At 36.3% G+C, this 22,052-nt stretch overlaps 1 protein-coding gene across 2 annotated transcripts in view; it reads left to right on the top strand.

Moving 5' to 3' along the window:
- The first annotated feature begins 551 nt into the window (after positions 1-551).
- CALCR (calcitonin receptor) overlaps positions 552-22,052 on the top strand; it is a 55,782-nt gene continuing 34,281 nt past the window's right edge. Inside the window, exons 1-6 of one of the 2 annotated variants that reach the window (XM_068549990.1) lie at positions 552-602; positions 6,831-6,987; positions 9,452-9,562; positions 14,505-14,617; positions 19,768-19,859; positions 21,402-21,410. In XM_068549990.1, the coding sequence (XP_068406091.1) occupies positions 552-602; positions 6,831-6,987; positions 9,452-9,562; positions 14,505-14,617; positions 19,768-19,859; positions 21,402-21,410 (533 nt within the window). The remainder of the gene's footprint in view (positions 603-6,830; positions 6,988-9,451; positions 9,563-14,504; positions 14,618-19,767; positions 19,860-21,401; positions 21,411-22,052) is intronic. The other variant, XM_068549989.1, reaches the window with a different exon arrangement.

Here is a 22,052-nt window from a genome sequence, read left to right on the forward strand (position 1 = left end):
GCAACTTGACGCTTGAAGAATTTGTAGGAAAGAAAAATACTCAAGGCTGCAAATAAGACTACTTAAATAAAGGTTGGCTTTTGATTACCTGGAAGGCATAGCTATTAATCCTTTACAAAGCACAGATTTTATTTATTCATGTCCATTGAGGTGACTTTTTTGTGGATGTTTCCATGGAAAATTTTCAGCAGTTCTTTTGATGCCATGTGTTAATTGAAGTCCACATTGATTGCTCTTGATTTCTCGGAATCTTTTATGTCCTGATATGTAAAGGGGGCTCCAAAATTTCTTAATAGGAGAACTTTAGACAACAACCAGACAACAGTCTTCCTGGCTGAGAGGAAGGGCAGTGGAACATGCTGCTGCATTTGCCTCCCAAGCTTACTCTACTTACATGGATTGTATTTAGGGTGTCTTTGGACATTGATCTTCTTCAAGTCAAATAGACAAGAAAAAAAGGCCACAGTCAATAGTAGAGCTGTACTAATTTAAATGTCTTTGTTACTTTTATATTTTTCTAGGTCTTAGAAGACCGTCTTCAAAAACCCAAAATGAAGTTCACACTTACACGCTGGTGCTTGACCCTCTTCATCTTTCTGAATGTAAGTGAAACAAAGTTATTTTAAGCTATGTTAATCAAGAATGCTGAAGTAGTATGATTATGATTGGGCATTTGCAAGGGTAGACATGGTTCTCCAGAAACCAAACTATAATTTTCTTTAATGTTTTGTTAACAAATCTCCTCTTAATATTGTTCAAGGAAAACTTACTAACATTTCATACATGTTAACTTAATTTTAAGGGAATTTACATTTTGTAATGTTATATGTCAAAATTTATGGGAATGATTGCTAATGTAGCCCTTCTGTACCTGTTTGAATGAGGATAGTTTATTTTATTATGTAAGACTGTCATGTTATTTTAATCTTCAGATAAAGTACAGTATGATTTGCTAAAAGTAATCCAGTACTTGGAAATGTAGGTACCTCATGCTGTTCGAAATAAATCTTAAACAAGAATATTGTAGAAACTACTGGAATATTTTATTTCATCTGTAAATGTCTAAGCCTTATGTCATAGTCTATAGATGCAGAAATATTGGTATATTTTATTCATACTGATTGTTATTCATCTCAAATGAAATCCTATGTGATCAACTATATGTAAATATTTTTAAATTTTATTTCATAAAGCATATAACTAGACATAGATAGAAGAAATGATAAAGTAACTACTAGATAATAAGAAAGTTTGAGTATTATCCAGTCACCATTTTTTGTTTTTTGTTTTTTTTTTTAATTATTTAATTATTTAATTATTTATGGCTGTGTTGGGTCTTCGTTTCTGTGCGAGGGCTTTCTCTAGTTGTGGCAAGCGGGGACCACTCTTCATCGCGATGCGCGGGCCTCTCACTGTCGCGGCCTCTCTTGTTGCGGAGCACAGGCTCCAGACGCGCAGGCTCAGTAGTTGTGGCTCACGGGCCCAGTTGCTCCGCGGCATGTGGGATCCTCCCAGACCAGGGTTCGAACCCGTGTCCCCTGCATTGGCAGGCAGATTCTCAACCACCGCGCCACCAGGGAAGCCCCATTTTTTGTTTTTTGGTTTTTTTACAAAGACTATATAACTTTTGGTATGTTTAAAAAAAAAAAAAAAAAATAGGTCACTTTTTCCAAAACTCTTACCCTAATACATTTTAAAATTCAAAGACTGAAAGAATTTCATATATTTGCATGAGCATGACAGGTGTCTTATGGTTTGTGGGCATTTTTTTTTTTTTTTTACTAGCAAACATGATTGCATAGGGTACTTAAATGGCTTTGTGCTCTCTTCACTAACGTAAATTTTGCTTCTGTCTGTGTTTGGATTACCTATTGGATTTGGAGGATTTGTCCATAAAAAATTCGATACACCAGTTTCCTTCTAAAATACTCATTATGTTCCACATTGATGCTCTCTAGAGAAAAGGAAGTTTTTAAATGACGTTGACTTTATTCTAAAATGTCACTTCTTAGATACATTACTAACCACTACCAATATATTTATTGAATTCTACCGACCTGATTTCCAAATGGCCTTTAAAAACTATCAGTTTGTGTCACCTCATTCCATTAGCTTCATCTACTTTTACCAAAACTACCCACTCACTTTCTCTTCTTACCTGCAGTAATACAATAGGCTTAGAACAGTGCTTGGCACTTAGTGAGTGCTAAAAAGATGGTAGTGATGCCGATAACAATGACAACAATGATGAAGACATAATGCTTCTCAGAAGAACCTACTTTATGTTGTTGTTGTTCACTTAGCCGTATTCCCCTATTTGTGTTGAGTTTATGATAATATACGGCAGTTTTGTTTATATAATGCTCAGGTAGAAAGGACACAGGACACCAGGCAGGCATCTGATCCTACCTGGAAGAAGCAGGGCTGACACTTTACAAAGCTCTATTTTATCCTTTGTTATTTTGAAAGGTACGAGTAACTGAAAGCTACAAATAATCTGAACATAGACATTATCATTATTAAGAATGGTGACATGGAAGGTTGTTTACATCAGCTTGTGGATTCTGGATTCATAGTCCTGTTAGAGCAATTCTGTCTGTGGCAATCAATAGGAATGTCTCCCTTCAACCCAGTAGCATGGATCCCCACATTCAGTAGGTTTGGACCATTCCTCAAAGTTCTACACAGAACAGCTCTCTACTTGTTCTGTCTCTGTACTTCTAGAAACCACCTGTAACACACAAGGAGGCTGATTGTCTTACATCAAAGTAGGAATTGCTTAAACACACGGCCATTCAAATAGATTGCTTTACTTCTGGACCCCATGATTGGTGTGGGTGAAACTTTCTAGAATGTAAGCTCCATGAGGGCAGGGACCTTGCCAGTTTTGTTCACTGCTGAATCTTCAGAACCTAGAACAGTGCCTGGCATGTGGGAGGCACTCAAAGTATTAACTGAAAGAACAATGATGTTTCGGCTGCGGACTACAGCTGTCAGTGGCAGCTTGGTGGTCGTATGTGTGGCGCCATCTACTGGAGCCTTTAGGAGTGACATCACATATACGGCGGCTAAACTGCTACATAGGACAACAATTAAGAGGTGGTTTTTGTTTGATTTTGGAAGAATCATGCAAGATGGCTTGAATGCAAAACTTTGAATTTTAATCTTTATTCAGAAAAGCAACATGCCCTTAATGTCTCATTTCTATCTGCATGTGAGCATAAAATTATATATTTACATTCCACAAATACATAGAATAAACATAACACTTATGATAAGTGGAATGTTGTTTTTCACATTGCTTGGTGGTTTAATCACTACTGCTTCTATTTTACCTCTTTACTGCTGAAAATTATACCACCTCACTAGCAATTTTTAACTGTAAGAAATAATCATAAAGTTAATGATCAATGAATTTTATGAAATTTACATGTTATTTTAAGCAGTAGTAATTCCATGATCAGAATTATATAGATGTAATGGCTATATATTTATATCTACATATATCTGTATGTTATATACATATATAACAGAATGCCTCAATGTATATTTTATTTTCCGAAGAAAATCACTGAAACATTCAGCTACCACTGGAAAAATTGCACCGTCAATGCTCAAACATGACCCAGACCAGGAGCGGCCTCAGATTATTATGCCTCTTCTAAGGACAGAAGTTCTGCTTCCTCATTCCCTCAGTGTTGAAACAATCTCTGCTGGACCAGGTTACAGGAAGTTCACTGGAGTTTTGTTTCAACATTGAAGGAATGATAAGATCGATGCGACTGTCATCTACATGAACTACACCTACTTTTTCAGATGGTCATATCTCCGCTATTACTGGTGTTAAAACTGCATTAAACCAAATAACGTTGTCATTGAAAATACAAGTATAGGGTTTCCACTTGGCTATTCTTGCACATACTGCCTCCCCATGGGCTCCATGAATTTCCAACTAACACAGGAACATTTAATTGGTTGCTTAGCCCATTTAAAAGTAGAATTCAGAATGTTACTTCTGGAAAGAATGTCAAACTTAAGCAAAGTAGTTCCTAATGTCTAAAATATGTAATAAGTGACAGAAAAGATTTATATATAACATCATATTGCATCTTCTAATTTGATTTGAAGGTGGTGGGAAAATGACCCAGAAATAATAATATCAAATGATGATTTTCATATCAACTCAAGATTCTAAGAATAGAGCCACAAAGAATCAAGTAGATGCATAAGCTGAACCAATCATTTGTATCTTATTGTGAGGACACTGTAATCAATTAAAGATCGTGGTTACATGATCTTTAGTCAAATTATTAAAACACTCATTCATACAAATGTAGGCTAATAAAATCCAAAAAGAAGCTTTTACATGAAATCTCTTCAAAATACTTTTCCTTACTCCCAAACCATCTCTCAATTCCTAATCGAATATCTGAGCATTTAATGATTGATAATTCTTTACTTTTCACAGTTTCTGGTGTCTGGAAATATTTATAGTGTTGGTTTTTCTTGCTGGACTGTGAGTTCCACGAGGGCAGGATCTGTGCTTGTTTTACTCAGCACCGTATCCTCAGCATCTAGCTCAATACTTGGCTCATCAAGTTCAATGACTATTTGCTGACTGACTGATCTTAAAACCAGTGGGAAAGGGGTCATATTACAACATCATGTTGTTCAGCTACATTGGTAAAGGATTTGTACACCTTTAATAATTGTCGGTTCATTAATTTCTTGTCACAAATTCTAGAGGCATTAAAATTAGAAATAATCCTAACACTTAGAGTAGTGTCAAATATATTCACAATAAGTATTCATCTACAGTTATAACAGTAATGTTATAACAATAAGTATTCACCCTCTTCTGTTAGCAAGTGATTTCTACTCAGATGACTTGTTGGCACCTCCAAATCTAGTCCAAAAGAGAACTTACCTTCTCCCCCGAGTAAGGTTTTCCTTTCTTAATGTCTTCTCTTAGGACGCTACCATTTTCTTTTCTAGTCACATAGGCTAAAATATCTGGGCTATTTGACTCTTACTGTTCTCCATTCCTTATATTCAAATATACCTCGGTGCTTTTATTATTTGAGAAAGTGCTGAGTTGCTCTTTCTTGTTTCATCTTAAGGTGATCTGTTCCATGCCTTCAGCTGCCTGGCTGGCCTCCCCAGCACTAATCTGTGGACATCTGTTGCCTACCACATGACATTATTAACATTCTCCTTTCGCAACCTTCACTGATCAAAAAACTGCAAGACAGCTTTATTTCATCATGTTTTTAAAATATTTGCTAAAATATATTGAGCCTTTCATGCCCCAGACGTTTTGTATTTGTTCTCACAGGGCCCTGTATTATCTGATTTTCCTTGATTTCATATCTTACCCTCAAATATGCTCCCCTCGAGGCAGTATGGTTTCAGTACAGCATTTCACACATACCATTTCCTTCCCCTGGACTTACCTGCATACCTTTCCTGCCATCCACAAAGCCTTCCCTCTCCTCTCTGCCTATGCAACGGTACATATACTCAAGGTCTAATTCAAATTCTACCTTGTATCTGTAGTCATTCCCAACTATTCTTGCCCTATGCTTTCTCTCTACTCTGAATTTTTATTGTTGAGTGCTCTGTACAATTTAGCCTTTAGTGATAGGCTGTCTCATAGGACAGGATGCCCTGTCTACACAGTGAGATACACTGGAAAACAGTGAGGCTCTACCATGAATATCCTGGGGTATACAGGTCAACTTAATAAAGATGTTTATTTTAGAGACTGTGGAGAATAGAGAAAGGTACATAACACTATTTCTGTTATCAGTACATTGGGGAAACTTCAGTCTTAGAATAATTTAAACAAAATAAGGCCAATTAACAGTGTGTCAACAGGTGTAATAGAAAGCAAGGAGAATTTCTAACTTCAGAAAAAGTCAATGCAGGCTGAAGCTTGCAAGTCTTCTCCAAAAAACTATACAGAACATGGATATAAAAAAATCAGATTCAAGCACTACTAAAAACATCAGAGCCACATAAGAAATTAAAATCTATCTAAACACAACTTAAGACAATTTGTCAGACATTCATCTTTTCAGATACATACACACACACACAACTTAGATTAATGGGACCTATGATGGTAGTGAAAACTAACAGACTGACAAACCCAATGTCAGTCTGCACTGAAAATTCAAAAGCTCTAAGAGAAATATTTAAGATTTACATTGATTTTCAGCAGTGAAAATGATACCTTGTATAGGTCATCTGCTGATGAAACCAATTTAAAGAGATTAAGGCCAATTACCTAAAGCAGACTATTTCAGAAGAACAGATTTTATTTGTTCTATGGAATAAAGGGGGTAAATTTTTGGCAGTGTGTGCAATCTAAGTACAAACATATCAGCTGAAAGAATCCAATTAAAACGTATTTATTACACTAATATAGCTACTTTAAATAACATGATTCGTGATTCTTAGGAGTTCCAAACAAAGCAGAGTTGATTTAATATTCATATTTTGGAAATCAGGTTATTTGCTTTGTTTACTTCTAAACTTTACACTGATAAAATTAAAACAATCTTGTAAAGAGGTGCATGAGTTTGTGTGGGTGCTATACATTTTCAAGAGTGAATAGAATGAAGGCAAATAGGAAAATTTTAGGTAGAATTTATAGATGAAATGTAAATACACTTTTTAATTATAAAGCAAAAATATTCCACATGGAGACCCTGCATAATTGTTGCTTATAGAAGGAAAAATAAATGTTTTCATACTTTTTGATTGTTTCATTATGTATTCACCCATCTCTACTCCCCATAAGTAACTCAGTTCCCTTTCTAATACAGCGCCCAATTCCAGTTCTTCCTGCCACTTCAGAGGTCACCCACCCTCCAACAATAGAGCCGGAGCCGTTTCTCTACCTTTTAGGAAAGCAGAGACTGTTGGAGGCACAGCACAGATGCTATGACCGAATGCAAAAGTTACCCCCATACCAAGGAGAAGGTAAAAAGAAGGACGTATGTGAGTGTGTGTTTCAAACATCAAGAATGCAAAAGTTACCCCCATACCAAGGAGAAGGTAAAAAGAAGGATGTATGTGAATGTGTGTTTCAAACATCAAGAAAGGCTTATTTTCTTTTGTGGGTGAATATGTGTTGACTAATTTTAATTTAATATGCCAATAGTTTTAACAGTGGCTTTCATACCGTGGTATGTTTGTGTATTTCATACAGCAGACATGCCTAGTTTCTTTGCTCAAGTTCACCTGACTGCTTTTTGGCTAATATCTGCATTTACGACAAAATTACTACAATAGCCCAGTATTCACCCATGGCAAGCAGGAACAATACAGGACTATGTGAGGGAGAGGAAGTAGAGAATGACAGGAAGAGAGCTGGAAAATAGTGGGCAGAGAATTAGCCTGAGGCAGAGCCTATCAAAACTCTGTCTTGCTTAGGTTAATTAGGTAGTATCTTCCCTTACCTGCCAATTGGGTGGCAACTCATGCTAATCCTTCTCCTTTTCTACCCCCAGTTCCCAGAGGAATTAGAAAAAGATACCTCCTAGGCAGACATTGTTTATCTATCACCTTCTCTAGAATGCTCTGTGTGACTGCCCAGATATTCTTAGCGCCAAGCATATTCTGTTAGCTACAGAGGGCCCAGGGGAAAACAAAAGAGAGGATGTGATGACCAGGCATTGCTACATTCATTTAAATTCTCTCCCCTGACCCCTAAAGCACTTGAAAAGACCCAGCAAGATCTTTTACACCCTCCTGTAGTCTAAGACAACACTGCTTCGTAGGGGGAAAATTAGTTGAATATACTCTATTTACGACACGTGTTTGCCATCAAACAGTTAAGGTTTTAATTTGTAGTTCCTATTTTTAGCATTTTCCTTCAAACAAAAAAGTCAATTGAAAGACACATGTCATTCTTCTGTCTGCAGTGGTTTCAGTGTTTAAGAACCTGAAAAGGCATTATATGTAACTCTGCCCAAAGGAGAAACCCTTTCTCTGAAGCTAAGTGAAACAACAGAAACACAAAATTTATATTTTCAGAAACTTGAGTGAGTGCAGTCTCCTTCGCTTTGGTCTTAGTCATCTTGGGAGGATGAACTTTTGTGCTACGATCATTATTTAAAACTTTTTTTTTTTTTTTTTTTTGAGAACTGCCTTCAAAGCCTGAAGCTCATTCTTTTGAACAGCTTTATGTTTTAGGGTAGATTTAATTTTTTTCAAACCAAAAATATTCCTTTATTTGAAATTGAGAATTTACACCAGGCTTCTATGCAATGAAACACCTTAAATGCAGTTATTCTTTCACCTAATCCTCTCCGTCCATCTCCCATACATTTACTACACATTTCCACTTGGCCGTTTCACAAGTACAATATTTTCAAATCCCACCATTGCCTTACTCATAAACTCATCCCTCCTGGATTCTCACTTCTGTATGTGACACCACCAGTGAGCCATTTACTCAGGATTAATACTTATGAGTCATCCTTGTATTTTCCTGTTTTACATCCATACTCCGTTAATTACATTTCATTAATATTCCTAAATACACTAATAGTGCCTTATTTTAGACATTTAATATCTCTTACCTGGACTGTTACAATAGTCACCTAGTTTGTCTCTCTTTGTTAATCTTATCCTTAAAAACCCTCTTATTCTCACTAAAATCTAGATTTGTTCGTGTCATTCCCAATGGTTCCACCTTGCCTACAGGAAAAAAAAAAAACCCCAAACTCCTTAGGATGGCATTTAAGACACCTCATAATCTGACCCCAACCTCACACTAGTAGCAATAAGGTGTATGAAAAAGTAGATACTTTTACAATTGTACTAAAAATTTCCCCCTTCGAGAGTAGATTTAATTTTTCAAAGCAGTGAGAAACCACTTGGAGCCAATGTTGAAGAATACATAAAGTGATCAAACTAAGCATTATTTTAGTCAGTAATGGTGTGATTCTAAAGTAATAAGACTGTTTTTATATGTAGCCCATTAACTGGCTGCAAATGCATCTCCTGAACAAGTGCATCACCCTTGGATTAACAATAGAACTACCTAAAGCAACCACTTTGAAGGTTAATGGTTAGTAGGCTACAAATGTTCCAAAGCCTTTTATCCAGGGGTAACATTGCATATACTTTCACAAGAGTTTTTTCATAGCGTTTCTGGAGATATTTTAAAGGAAAGATTTTGGAGGAAAGATTCCATACAGATGACAAATATGCCTTTTGAGGAACAAATGGAGAATGTCCTACAAAAAAAAAAAAAAGGAAATTCCTTTGTACTTGGAAAAGTTAATACCTTTATTTTGTTGCTGCTGCTGCTACTATTGTTTCAATATTTCCATGTCCAAGTGGAGAGTCCCAGAATAACTGTCTATGCACTGTTAAATCCTGCTGAGGATTCTACAGTTTTTGACAACTGTAATATAATTTCTTTCTAAATGGCCAGGTCTGTATTGCAACCGTACCTGGGATGGATGGTCCTGCTGGGATGACACACCGGCTGGAGTGCTTGCCCAACAACACTGCCCAGATTATTTTCCGGACTTTGATGTAGCAGGTAGAGTATTTATTTTTATTTTATATTTTGCTATGAATTTTTAGCGTTTTTCTAGTTCTGAAAAGAAAATCAGATACAAAATATACTACCAAGTCATATTCTATGCAGTTTAGCACATTCTGAAGAATTTCCATAAATGAAATATTACCCAGTTGTACAAAGATTGCAAGCTGCCCTTATTTTTTAAGTCACATTGCTGATCACTTATGCCCCTTAGTCATAAATTATATTAAATGTTAGATAAAAATGAAAATTTTGTATATTTTAAATATTTAAAATTAAATTTTAATAAAAAATTAATATTTCTAAAACTGAACAGTTTTATTTAAATGTGTAGTTTTTAAAATTTTTCAGTTGTCTCACATTTGATGACTTATGCAAATGCTTGATGTAGAGTTTGTATGTACTGGGCTGGTAGACCAAGCATAATGGAAATTTGATGTAACCTTGAAAATTATATAAAACTGTCATGTGTAGGGAAGATAAATCAGAAGGTGGTAACTCTAGACATTTACCAGATTTCTGCTCCAACAGTAGATTATTAAAATATGCTCAGTAAATAAGTCCGGTACTATTAAAATGGATTGCACTAACCCAGCTGTGTGCCCAGCCCAACATGAACAGCCAACAGATGTGTGTTAAGTGAATTTGGTGTTACTTTTATAACTAAAGTTAATTAGTAACACGGGAATATTTTCATTGAATATCATTTTTTAACTGTCCAAAATATTTTCATATATAGTATCTCATTTTATACTCACATAATATTTGACATAAAACCACAAGTGAACCCAAGTCTCCTGAGCTCTTTACCTATCCCTTTCTTTCTAAGTAAGTGCAACAGTCTTGGAAAAGCATTTGAGAAGTAATATTTCTAAATCACTGTACAAACTTATGCAGGTTGAAGTACTTTTAGAACTTTCAAGGGAGAACATCGTTTTCCTTCAGGCCTTGGTCTAGCCTCACTGGTGTGGTTAGAATTTGGGTGGGGATGCTTAGGCAGGAGTACCAGGTGCCAAGTGAAGTGAGAAGCTAGGGGCCAAAGTTATGCATCTTAGTATTGTCATCTATCCAAATACAATGGAGGTCTGGAATCCAAGATGCTCAGTGGTGAGTGGTCAGGAGCCAAGGCAAAGGGATGTATGAGAAGTAGGTATGAGGTTGTACAACAGCCTCAATCCAGAGATTAGACACTTGGGGCTGGGAAATGGGATTGGATAGCTGCTAGTAATAAGTGATTCTCAACTTGGCTGAGAAGCTGGGGAGCTTTAAAAAATAATCCTGATCCCTGGTACCACCCCAGATATTCTGATTTAATTAGTTTGGAGTGCAACCTGGACATCAAGATGTTTAAATGTTCTGCTTGTGACTAACCTGTGCAGCCAAGATGAAACTGTGTTAAACAATAAAGTTCAGATAAGAAAGTGGCTGGTACCAGCAAAGCCCAGCCAGTGCACTCAGTAGCTCTTCCAGTAAGAGGCAGAGCACAATATCCGATGAGACTGATACAGGCCATAGAGGAAAGAGGGTCCCCGAGGAATAAAAGGTAGTAGCTGCCCAGCTCCAGGAACTGTAGGTATCAGGGCCAGAAAAGTTCCGTTCTAGGAGACTGGATAGAAAATCTGTCCCATTGAAATAAACCTGGGATTAAGATACTTAAAAAGGAATATAATCTTCATTACAAAGGAGATCCTGATGCTGAAACTAAGTGGGTCCAGCTACAGACACATTGCCTAAGTCCCTGTTAAGGGGTGAGATTTGTTCCCGAGAGTACAGCGAGCCTGAGCCTGCAGGAAGCGTTCAGGTGGCTCTAGATGTTGAAACTAGAGCCACTAGTTGACTGGTGTGGGGACTGAGCTCCCGGAACACAGGTCATTCCACCTCAAGCTCCGTATCTCTTCTAATAAGATGTGGAATAACAGAGCACAGTAACCCCGCCGCACCTCAGTTCTCATCTTCCTCCTCCGTCCTTCAGTGACCTCTAGGGAATGGGGCCAGGGAAGAGAGTCAGAACACCCAATTAGAGGAAGGGGATGCCAGGGTCCTGACAAGAGAGGATCTTCTTTGAATTATCTGATCTGGACTAGAGGTAGCATTTTGAAGAGAAGACTCAGTGTTTGTTTTTTGCTTAAGAGGTTATGGAAAAAATCAACCTTCTCTTTCAGATTTTTCCAAGACTTGTTGGGTCAGACTTTCTACCACATTTCAGGGTTAACCAGCCCATCTGGTTACCCACACTTATTGTCTGTGAATGACGAGAGGTTATTTCCTGCAGACTGAAAGTGAGGACATCAGTTAAGCTGGAAAACAGCAGTCATACAATAAAATTTATGCAAGAAAGTTTCTGGAATCCAGATTAGAGCACTTCGTCTATCCCTGAGACAATGTTTGGGAGATGCTTTTTGTGCTTCCTTCAAGAATGAGATACAAAGTGCGATCCCAGTGAGAAGAGATAATGGAAATGGGATTACAGTGGGGCACTTTTAAAACCAGCTCAGGCCAGCCACTTCTAGGAATTCTTATTTTGTTGGAAGAGTTGGGATGTGAAGAGAGAAAGGGCTTAGTGCTATGCCCTGCTCAGCACTACCTTCCTGTAAACGCTAACTAAATGCTATTTGATAGTAGTCCCCCAGGTCTTTATCGACTGTTCCCAATAAATGATGCTTCATTAATCTTGATCTGACAGCCACATTAGAGGTAACATGAGTGGCACAAAGAGCTGTTCTGCAATCAAGGCTGCAAGGCCAGTTCCAAAGCAGCAGTGGGCTCTTGCCAAAGTGGCTGTAATTATTAACTAAAAGGCAAGTTTGGGGTCACAGAACAGGGATTTCCAGGCATAGATCCATCTTTTCAGCCTGATTTTTAGATTCCTCTCAGCTGGGGGACAAATCCACTTTAAAAGAAAGGCAAACCTTAAAAATACCTATATTCAACAAATTTAAATTCTTTAGTATTTTACCATCAACCCAAGCTGTATCTTGATGATACCTACAACAGTTTAATGAAATGACAGAGATTTCATTTTAAACAAAGTGCTTGGTAAAAGACAGGTAGGTAATGAAAGAGTGAATAACAGTATTGAAATTCCAAAGAGGCTGGGAGTCTGAAGGAATATGCTGGAGTATAAAAAGCAAATCCTTATTAGGATGGATTTAAGGGCAGGAGTCAAACACTCAGTCAGCAGTAATGGGACAGAGCCAAGGTGGCCAACACATGGTTGAGGACAATGATTGTCAACCCTGATACCCTTTGGAATCAGTGAGCTTCTTAAAAATGCTGGCGTCTGGCACCTCTTCAGATTAATGGAACACAAACCTCTGGGGACTGGGTTTTGAGCATCTGGAAAAAGCTCCTCGATGTGAATCTAGACGGAAGGAAGCATGCTGCCTCTTCACGGGGCAGTTCAAACTTAGACTATTTTAGAGAGAAGTGCCAATCTCAGAGCACATGCAGGGAGGCTTCAGGCTGTGAGGGGACAGCATGTGTGGTGAGAGTGAATAGCGGTGTTTGGTTTAGAAAGGGAAGTCAGAGTAGACGTAGCCTTCCGTCAAATATTGAAAGATTTGCCAGGTGGAGGATGACAGATTCTTGATAGCTGCAACAGTTAGAACCCGGAAATGCCTAGATCCAGACTTGAGTTAAATCCAAACAAAACAATATTTCCTACAGTGCCGTCCGTGATTGGAAAGGACTTCCTCAGGAGGGACACCCTCTTCCGTAGAACACGTTACGCTATATAGCTGCATAACTTTGTAAAAACCAAATTATATTCATTTCAATAAAACAAAACTACTTTCTAACAATATGTTAAAGATAAAATGCTGCATTACAAACCACTTTTTTTTAATTGCAAGTAAGCTTAGAATGTCGTTGACAAAGCATTAACTAAATCATTGACCAGTTTTCAACATCAATTTTTCCCTGCTGATTAGTGCTGACCCTTTGGGAAGCGTTGTTGGTGTCCAATGGTGATTCTTTAAATAGTTTTTGTCCGAGGGCAGTCACAGTAAATTCGCAATTTAAAATTTTTCTACTTAACATTGAAACAGATTTACATTAAGCAATGATGATTCTAATAGGTGCTTTAAAACACCTTTTGTTTGAAAAATGTGTTTTTTCATCCATTTTAAATCATTGTTGGAGTAGACATATTACAAACAAGTCTACAATTTTCAGTTTAAATCTTGTGCTGAGTTTGGTAGTATCTGTTTCATTCATACAATGAAAAATTATGAATTTCACCCTAAAAACTGCCAAAGTTAAAATGATTTTCATACTAGCTCTTAGCATGTTGATTTGACTAACCGCAACTTCTGATAGAAAATTACTTTAAATGTTATCAGATCTAAGTAATATTTCAGCAAAATAAATTTTTTAACATTGTTTCTTAGCCTTTAAAACAATGACAAATATTAGTATATGATTCTGATTTCCATATCCTTGTGCTAAAAGAAAAACACCAGAAACCATATATAAGAGGGTTTTCCATAGGTATGATAGCTCTTTGCCTTTGCCAATGAAGAACAATGCTTCAAAAATATTATCCCTATGAAATTATCAAAAATCAAAACTATGTGAGGACTGCAAACACACTGGTAAAATCTCTTTTCATATTTTACCAGTTCAGGATTGTTATATGATCTCTAAGCAATAAACGCTTTGGAGAGGCACTTTGGAGAACTAGAAAAAGTCTGAATAACTCAGAATAAGTTTGGCAAAGTAAAATGGAGATAACAATGCTTCACATGACTTTGCTGAAGCTAAATTGAAGCAATGCATATTAAAGCACCCTGTATAATGCAGGATTCGAGGTAGTCTCTATTGACTTGTATTCACGTTCAAGTTCTATAAAGTGATTAACACTTTGGAATGGCTTTTAAGCTTTCATTTATTGTTTTTCCTTCTTGCAGTTTTGAGATAGTAAGTTTTGTTTCATTAACAGAAAAAGTTACAAAGTACTGTGAGGAAGACGGGGTTTGGTACACGCACCCTGACAGCAACATATCCTGGTCCAACTATACTATGTGTAACGCTTTCACTCCTGAGAAAATGCAGGTAGGTTCTATTTCAAATTTCAGTATTGGGTGAGAATGCCATCCTCTGTGCATGGAAATTTATGCCTAATTGTAAAACACCTGCTACCAAGACGCCAACTATTTTGTAGAAGGAAATCAGATAATGACCTGTCAATTCTAGGGACTCTATGAATTGGCACTAGAGAAAATGATGTTTTACTTCTTCGTTGGCATTCGGTCAGTGAGAGTTCTGTGAGCGTGTGGAATCAGGCCATTTATGGCAAGGGGAACATGTCCATGGAGCAAATGATGGGATTCTCCACAGTGCCAGACATTAGGCAGCATTTCCAGGAACTGCCTTAACATCTCTTCTCCTGGAAGAGTTCCAAAACTACAGATTTCTCCACAAGTCACCAGCTAACGCTTGTGTCCCCATCCCTGTCCTGAGATGTCTATGACAGTTTTACTATCAAGCCTTGAAGGAACTCTAAGAATGGAGCTTCTCATCAGCCCACTGACACGAGTGTGGCTGTTTAGATTATTTTCAGTGGAAGTCCATTCTAACTTGTTACTTCTTGTGTCTTACTGGCTGTTAAATATTTTTACTATCTTTGCTTAGAAACATTTAAGCCAGTGGGGCGGGCCGGGGAATGGGGGGGGGCAGATAGTTACTGCCTTCTTCAGATGCTTCAGAAATCTGAAAAGATCATTAAGTCTACCACCAGCCTCCTCTCCCCACGGAGCTGGGAGAAACCGTTGGTCAGCGTTTAGCACACAGGGCATCTCTGCACAGCCCTGGTGGCTGCAAGAGAAACCTATTGTTTCCTTCAAAGATCCTGTATGCTCAGTTATTGTGAAGTTGGAAGCTACACGCACATCAGTGCTTTTGTTTCCTGTAAAGAAGCTTTACGAGTATAGGAATTTTTCCTTCCATTAAAAACAAAATAAACAACAATTAAAAACAAAGAAGATGAATAGATAGCTTAGAGACCAGTTGACTAGAGGGACGTCTCGTCACGGGCACAGGCTGAGGGCACCAAAGCCAGTTACCGCTTCCACAAATTGCTAAGTCACCCCTGAGAGTCAGACACATGCCTACGTCCTAGAGCTATTTATTTAATAAGGTCTGATTGAAATGACATGTCAATGAGTAAGGAATTTCCTGAATGAATGCTGATTATTTTACAGAAAAAAATTTTAACTCTTTTAACTGAATTGTTAGAAAGAGTGCAGATCCAAATAAACAATTCTCAGTGCTGCCACATTTGACCTCTTCACACACTCTGGCCACATCTGAGAAGGAAATAAAGTATTTTAAGAATAAATACTCCCCTCTAGGCACCTAACATAATGATTGAAATTCTATGCACAAATCTTCCATCTATATACAGGCAAAAAAAAAAAAAAAAAAGAAATCAACCTAGAATTTATTTAAAATAAAAACAAACACTTCTCCGTCTTAAGAATGATACAAAAATGGCAAATAAATTATGAGCTGTTGATTTAACCTTACACATTTAGACAATTCTATTTCAGAAGCATAAATATTTTTTAAAGTATTCTGGAGGCAACTGAAAGAAAATGAATTAAATTATATAAAATTTCCTTACAAATAAAATATGCAGAGATAAAAATAAAATACTGGCATGCCTATATATCCAAATTAAAAACAGTACTTTAAATGGCAAGGGGACTCAATATGGTAAACTATTTAAAAGGGAAAACTGTTAGAAAATGCCACACCTGTTTTTGTCTAGTGGTAAAGTTAGAAAAAGAGCCAGAAAATGAATTCCTGGGGAAAAAAGACAGGAGCTGGGTGTTTTCTTGCAAAGATTCCTAAATACCTCCTAAGAAGGGACCTACAAGCTATACTGAAGTTTTCATCAGTTCTAGGTATAAACCAACTTTTCCAGATTTACTATCATTACCTGCAAGGATAAAAAGCACCATTAGCAGAGCAGTGTCAACAATGAAACTGGCGAACAATATGTAAATGCCTAGTGAAATGATGCAACCACAATTCAGGATAAGTTGACACGTTCATTTTGAAACTCTAAGGCCTACAAGGCAATATCTGTTTCTGTCTAGCAATAATGCACATAACCAAACAAAGGGCTCTGTTTTGTGAGCCTTTTAAGCAGAATTAGTGCTTCAATCTCAGGCCCTTCACAAGGAAATTGATAAGAATCAAAATGTTCAAGGGTAATGATTTGTACATAAATGGCGCATTTCTCCCAGGAATTCAAAGAACTCCGTAGAAATTATCCAGCTTATCTACACTGCATTCACATTCATACCAGGACCCAATAAGTTATTGAAAATACCTTAAGTTCCTCCCACAACCCAATAACCTGTTGTGGGAGGGAACTTAACACCAGAAGCCCAGAGATTATGTTGTCCTCCTTTCAAGCCATTGCCCTCTCTGAGTCTCTGTTTTTTTCACCCGCCAAATGGGTATTACAGTCTCTTTTTCTCCCAAAACAGAATACAGGGTGCCCAGCTCTGAAAACAAGTTAGGTGCTTAGAGAGTTCTACCTATCAGTAAATAGAGAAGGAAACAATCCACTATTGTCAGAGGAGTGTCATAGGTCCACCTGCCCCTAAATGTCTCTCCCATTGGCATCATAAACATAAAAGGCAACATTGGAAAATATAACAATGTGGAATAACATAAGTAAAGAACTTAGGTTTAAATGCTTGAGCTATGTCTACTGCTGGTCAAAGATTATACCTAAGAGGTACCATTGCTTTTCAGTTTGGAACACACATTTTAGTTTGTTGAAAATTAGAGTTAGGGATTCATTGTATTTTTTTTTCCATATCGCTATTCAACTGACCCAGCAACATTTATTGAAAAGACCATCCTTTCCCTACTGCCCTGTAGCATCACCATTATTATATATCAAGGGACCATACATGTCACTACATGCTTCTGGACTCCGTCGCACAGGTCTATTTGTCTCTCCTTGCACCAGTATTACACTGCTGGATTCCAGTGGCTTTATAACAAATCATGATACTCCATAGAGTAGGTCTTTCCACTGTGTTCTTCTTCAAGATTGTCTGGGCTATATTTTTTCTTTGTATTTTCAGTGCAAATTTTAGAAGCAGTCTGTCAAATTTTACACACAAAGAAACCTTGTGATCAGTTTGAAAATTTTGAGATCTTTATATCATTTCTTCCAAACATTGAATAGAATATATCCCTCTATCCATCTCAGTCTTTAATATCACTCAATAATGTTTTATAGATTTCTGTGTAGAGGTCACACACATCCTTCTGCAGATTTATTCTCAAGCACTTGATTTTTTAATGCAGTTGTAAATGCCACATTTGAAATTTTATTATTTGTTGTTTATGTATTAAAATAAAACTTCTCATTTTTATATCCAACAATTTTTGTAAAATTCACTTATTAATTTTAGTAATTTATAAATTTTATATTTTATACGTGTAGTATTATATCAACTGCAAATAATAACAGAAGGATTTCTAGGTAGCCATTAATCTACTTTCTGTCTCTAAGAGATTTGCCTTTTCTGGACATTTCATATTAATAGGATTATACAATATGTGGTTTTTTGTGACTGGCTTCTTTCACTTAGCTTGATGTTTTCAATGTTCGTCCATGTTATAACATGTGTAAGTACTTCATTCCTTTCTATGGCTGAATAGTATTCCATTCTGTGGACAAACCACATACACCAGTTGATGGACATTTATGTTATTTCCACTTATTGACTATTATGAATGGTGCTATAAACATTTTGTGTACAAGTTTTTGTGTGCACATATTTTCATTTCTCTTGGGTCTTTTTTTTCTTGATCAGTCTTGCTAAGGGGCATTGAAATTATTATTATTTTTTTAACAACTAGGTTTTGTCTTTGATCCTCTCAATATATATTCAAGTTCTCTTTATCATTTCTATTTCGTTTCTTTTACATTCTTTAAGTTTAATTTTCTTTAGATGGAAATTTAGGTCATTGATTTTCAATCTTCTTTTCTCATATATGCAATTTTAGTCTTTAAACTTCCCTCTATGTACAGCTTCATCTACATCCAAAAAGTTTTGGTATGTCATTGTGAGTTCTTCTTTGATCCAATGTTTATTTAGAAATATATTGTTTGCTTTTCAACAATATGAAGGTGTTTTTTAAGTTATCTTTTTATTAATGATTTCTAGAGTATTATGGTCAGTGAAGATGCTATTTAAGATTTTAATTATTTGAAATATATTCATTTGCTTTACTGACTAGTGTATGTCAATTTGGATATTCCTTGTGTATTTGAAAAGAATGGGTATTCTGCAGATGTTGTGTGCAATGCTTATTATATGTGAATTAGTAAAGTTTGTTGGGCATGTTGTTCAAATCTTCTATAGCTAGATTTTTCCTCCCTGTGTTCATTCTGTTGATTACTAGGAGCTGTCAGTTTTTGCTTTATGCTCTGTGTGGTTTGAGTTTATATTATTAGGTGCATAGACATTTAGCATTGCTGTATCATCCTGACTTAACATCTGGACTTGTATGATATCACACCAGTTTTCTTATGGTTAGTGTTTACCTGGGCCATCTTTTCTCGTCCTTTCACATCCAATATTTCTGTATCCCTGTATTAAATGATGTTCCTTACAACATATAATTGCTTTAAAAATCATCTATTCCAACCACATGATTTTACAGATGAGGACTACTGCAGTCTGGAAGATTGAAGTGACTGGACTTATGAGTGTCACACAAACACTTAATGATAATACTCTGAGTAAAGAACGCTCTGATGAATCCCATCTTCTATTCTTCCCACCGTGTCATGCATATTCCAGTAAAACTGATATTCTTAGAAAAGTTAATCTATTAATCCAATTTATAATTCAGTATAATTTAATTCTCTGAAATATTTGTTATCATTTTAGTCATTTTTTTAAAGGAGCAAAACATTTGTTGATTTACACTATTTAAAAATAAACTGTTTTGGGGCAGAAATTGAGACACAGATGTAGAGAACAAACGTATGGACACCAAGGGGGGAAGCGGCGGGGGGTGGTGGTGGTGGTGTGATGAATTGGGCGATTGGGATTGACATGTATACACTGATGAAAATAAATAAATAAATAAAATAAACTGTTTTCCCTCTTCTATAATTATTCACCTATCTGCTTTTGTAACTGGTTTTGTTGTTGTTGTTGCAGAATGCATACATTCTGTACTACTTGGCTATTGTGGGTCATTCTATGTCGATGTTCACCCTGGTGATTTCCCTGGCGATTTTCGTGCTTGTTAGGTAAGTACACCTATAGCATCTGCCTTTTATTTTCTTCTCTTAGGTACTAAAATAAATGGTATACTCGGCAAGAGTGTTGGGCAGGGGGAAGTCTGCTGATTACAAGACATGTAACACTGGGAGTCATGAAGTAGCAAGAAAAATGAAATTAATTAAAATATGCTTTTTTGAGGAAACCCTATCTTTGAGGAAAATAGGATGGATACGTATAATTTTCAAAGGCGATATGCCTCCTTCCCAAAATGAAATAATCCTGGGAGCCCGTAAATACACTGCGTTAACGTGGTAAAGTTCCACTTACCATGGCTAAGCTTCCATGAAGTATTGAGGAAATAATCCTCCTTCTTTTACCCTCACTCTAAAATATGGAGGCCATGGCCACAAGTTCAAACACACCCTGCTTAATTATGAGCTGTACTGTATGTAAGTGGATTGGGCCAGAAGAGAAGTGGGGCTGGTAAGGCCATGATCGTGTTCAGCCAGAAAAGGAAGTTTCTTTTGGCCTTGACTAACTCAGCCAGAGTCAAGGAGAACCTCTAGAAGAAGATGGCCTGCTGTCAAGTGTCAGTTTTTTGCCCTTGCACACCTACCATTGTTAACTGAAAGTGTCTTCTAAGAACTGTAAGAAACAAAATTGCAATGAGGGTTTCTATTCTGAGGCTGTGTCCATACAAATGATTGCATTACCTATTGCAAAATGATTAAGTTGATATAGATACTGATTTTACAATAATGGAGAATTTAAAATATTCTGTAGTTTTAGGAATGACCACAATGTATGTGAGATAGTAACATATGTTAAATTTGATCCTAAAAACATGTCCTAAATTTAGTGTCATTTCTTTAAATCAAAGGCAGGAGGCACGCTACAGTGCTATTTCCTTCCACTGATACTTTTTTTAGTGATATTATACAAATGGTTAAGAAAAGTTCATAGGCACAGACTACAAATAATTCTCCACACTTAAAAGATGTGATATGTAATTAAATGTATAGTGATTCATATATAAAATAACAATCTTAATTTGACTTTTTAAAAAATATTGCCATGATAATACTAGAAAAAATCAAACCAAGGGAAAAATCACACTTACCACACCCTTAATACAACTACAATTATTTTTTTCCTTGATCCTATTTTTAATCTTTGTCTATAACTTACATCATAATTACATGTTGTATTATGTCAACATCATCAGTTTATGTTGATTAAGCAATATAACTGAATAGCAATTTTTTAACTGAATAGCAAATAATAACATAAATAAGCAGAGAATGAGCTTCTTCCATATTTGGTTTAACAGGAGAAAGACTGATAAAGCAACAAGACATGAAGGATTAATTATTAGAATAATTTTTTCAATTAATGGTCAGAATACAGCAGAGTAAACACATAGCATGATTAATCTTTGAATGTCTATTCATTTTTCAACTACACTTGACCACAGAGCAAAAATACATCATCATGTCTCTCATATAACTTTGATTAAAAAGTCTGTCACTAGAAGTCCATTCTTTAAATTTTTTAAATATAACCATAAGAAAATTGAAGTAAAAAGCCCCAAATTTGTAACTCTGCAATTAATAAATGTACACAGGACTTTAAAGATAAAATAATGTCAAGGGAGATTTCTTAGTTCTTTATTTCTCCAGTCACTTAAATAAGTGATGAGGCATGAGAGGCAAATCAGCAAAGAAAGTAAGAATGTTCTTTCAATAATTTCTCTATTAAGCCACTAAAGATGGGTGTTTAAAAGTGTAGCACATAGGCAAAGTGAAATATTTCTCACTTCCAGTTAGTCCCAAAACAGAATTAATCTGGTAAAATCCTTGGGAGTAGGGGCATACTATCTAGGAAGCAGAGATTTTGCCCTTACTGTCTCTCTGTTTCAAGAACCTTCCAAACAGTAACTTAAGTCTTGGGAGGAAAAACATGTCTTATTGAGGTAGAATCTGAATCTAACAGTGGGAAGACACAAACTGAAACAGTTGGTTCTCTAGGGTGCACACAGTAAGAGGTGACTCGGATACAAAAAACACACATGCTGAGATGCTAAATATTCAAATCCAGAAGCAGTCATGTCTGATTTTTATACCTGTTCTTAATCTTACCTTAAATCTGCCCAAACTAAAACTATCAATGCCATCTGTTTTTCTTAAAGTACGTTTCTAATTCATCACATTTTTTCTTAC

The sequence above is a fragment of the Eschrichtius robustus genome, chromosome 8, assembly GCF_028021215.1.
Source record: "Eschrichtius robustus isolate mEscRob2 chromosome 8, mEscRob2.pri, whole genome shotgun sequence".
NCBI lineage: Eukaryota > Metazoa > Chordata > Mammalia > Artiodactyla > Eschrichtiidae > Eschrichtius > Eschrichtius robustus.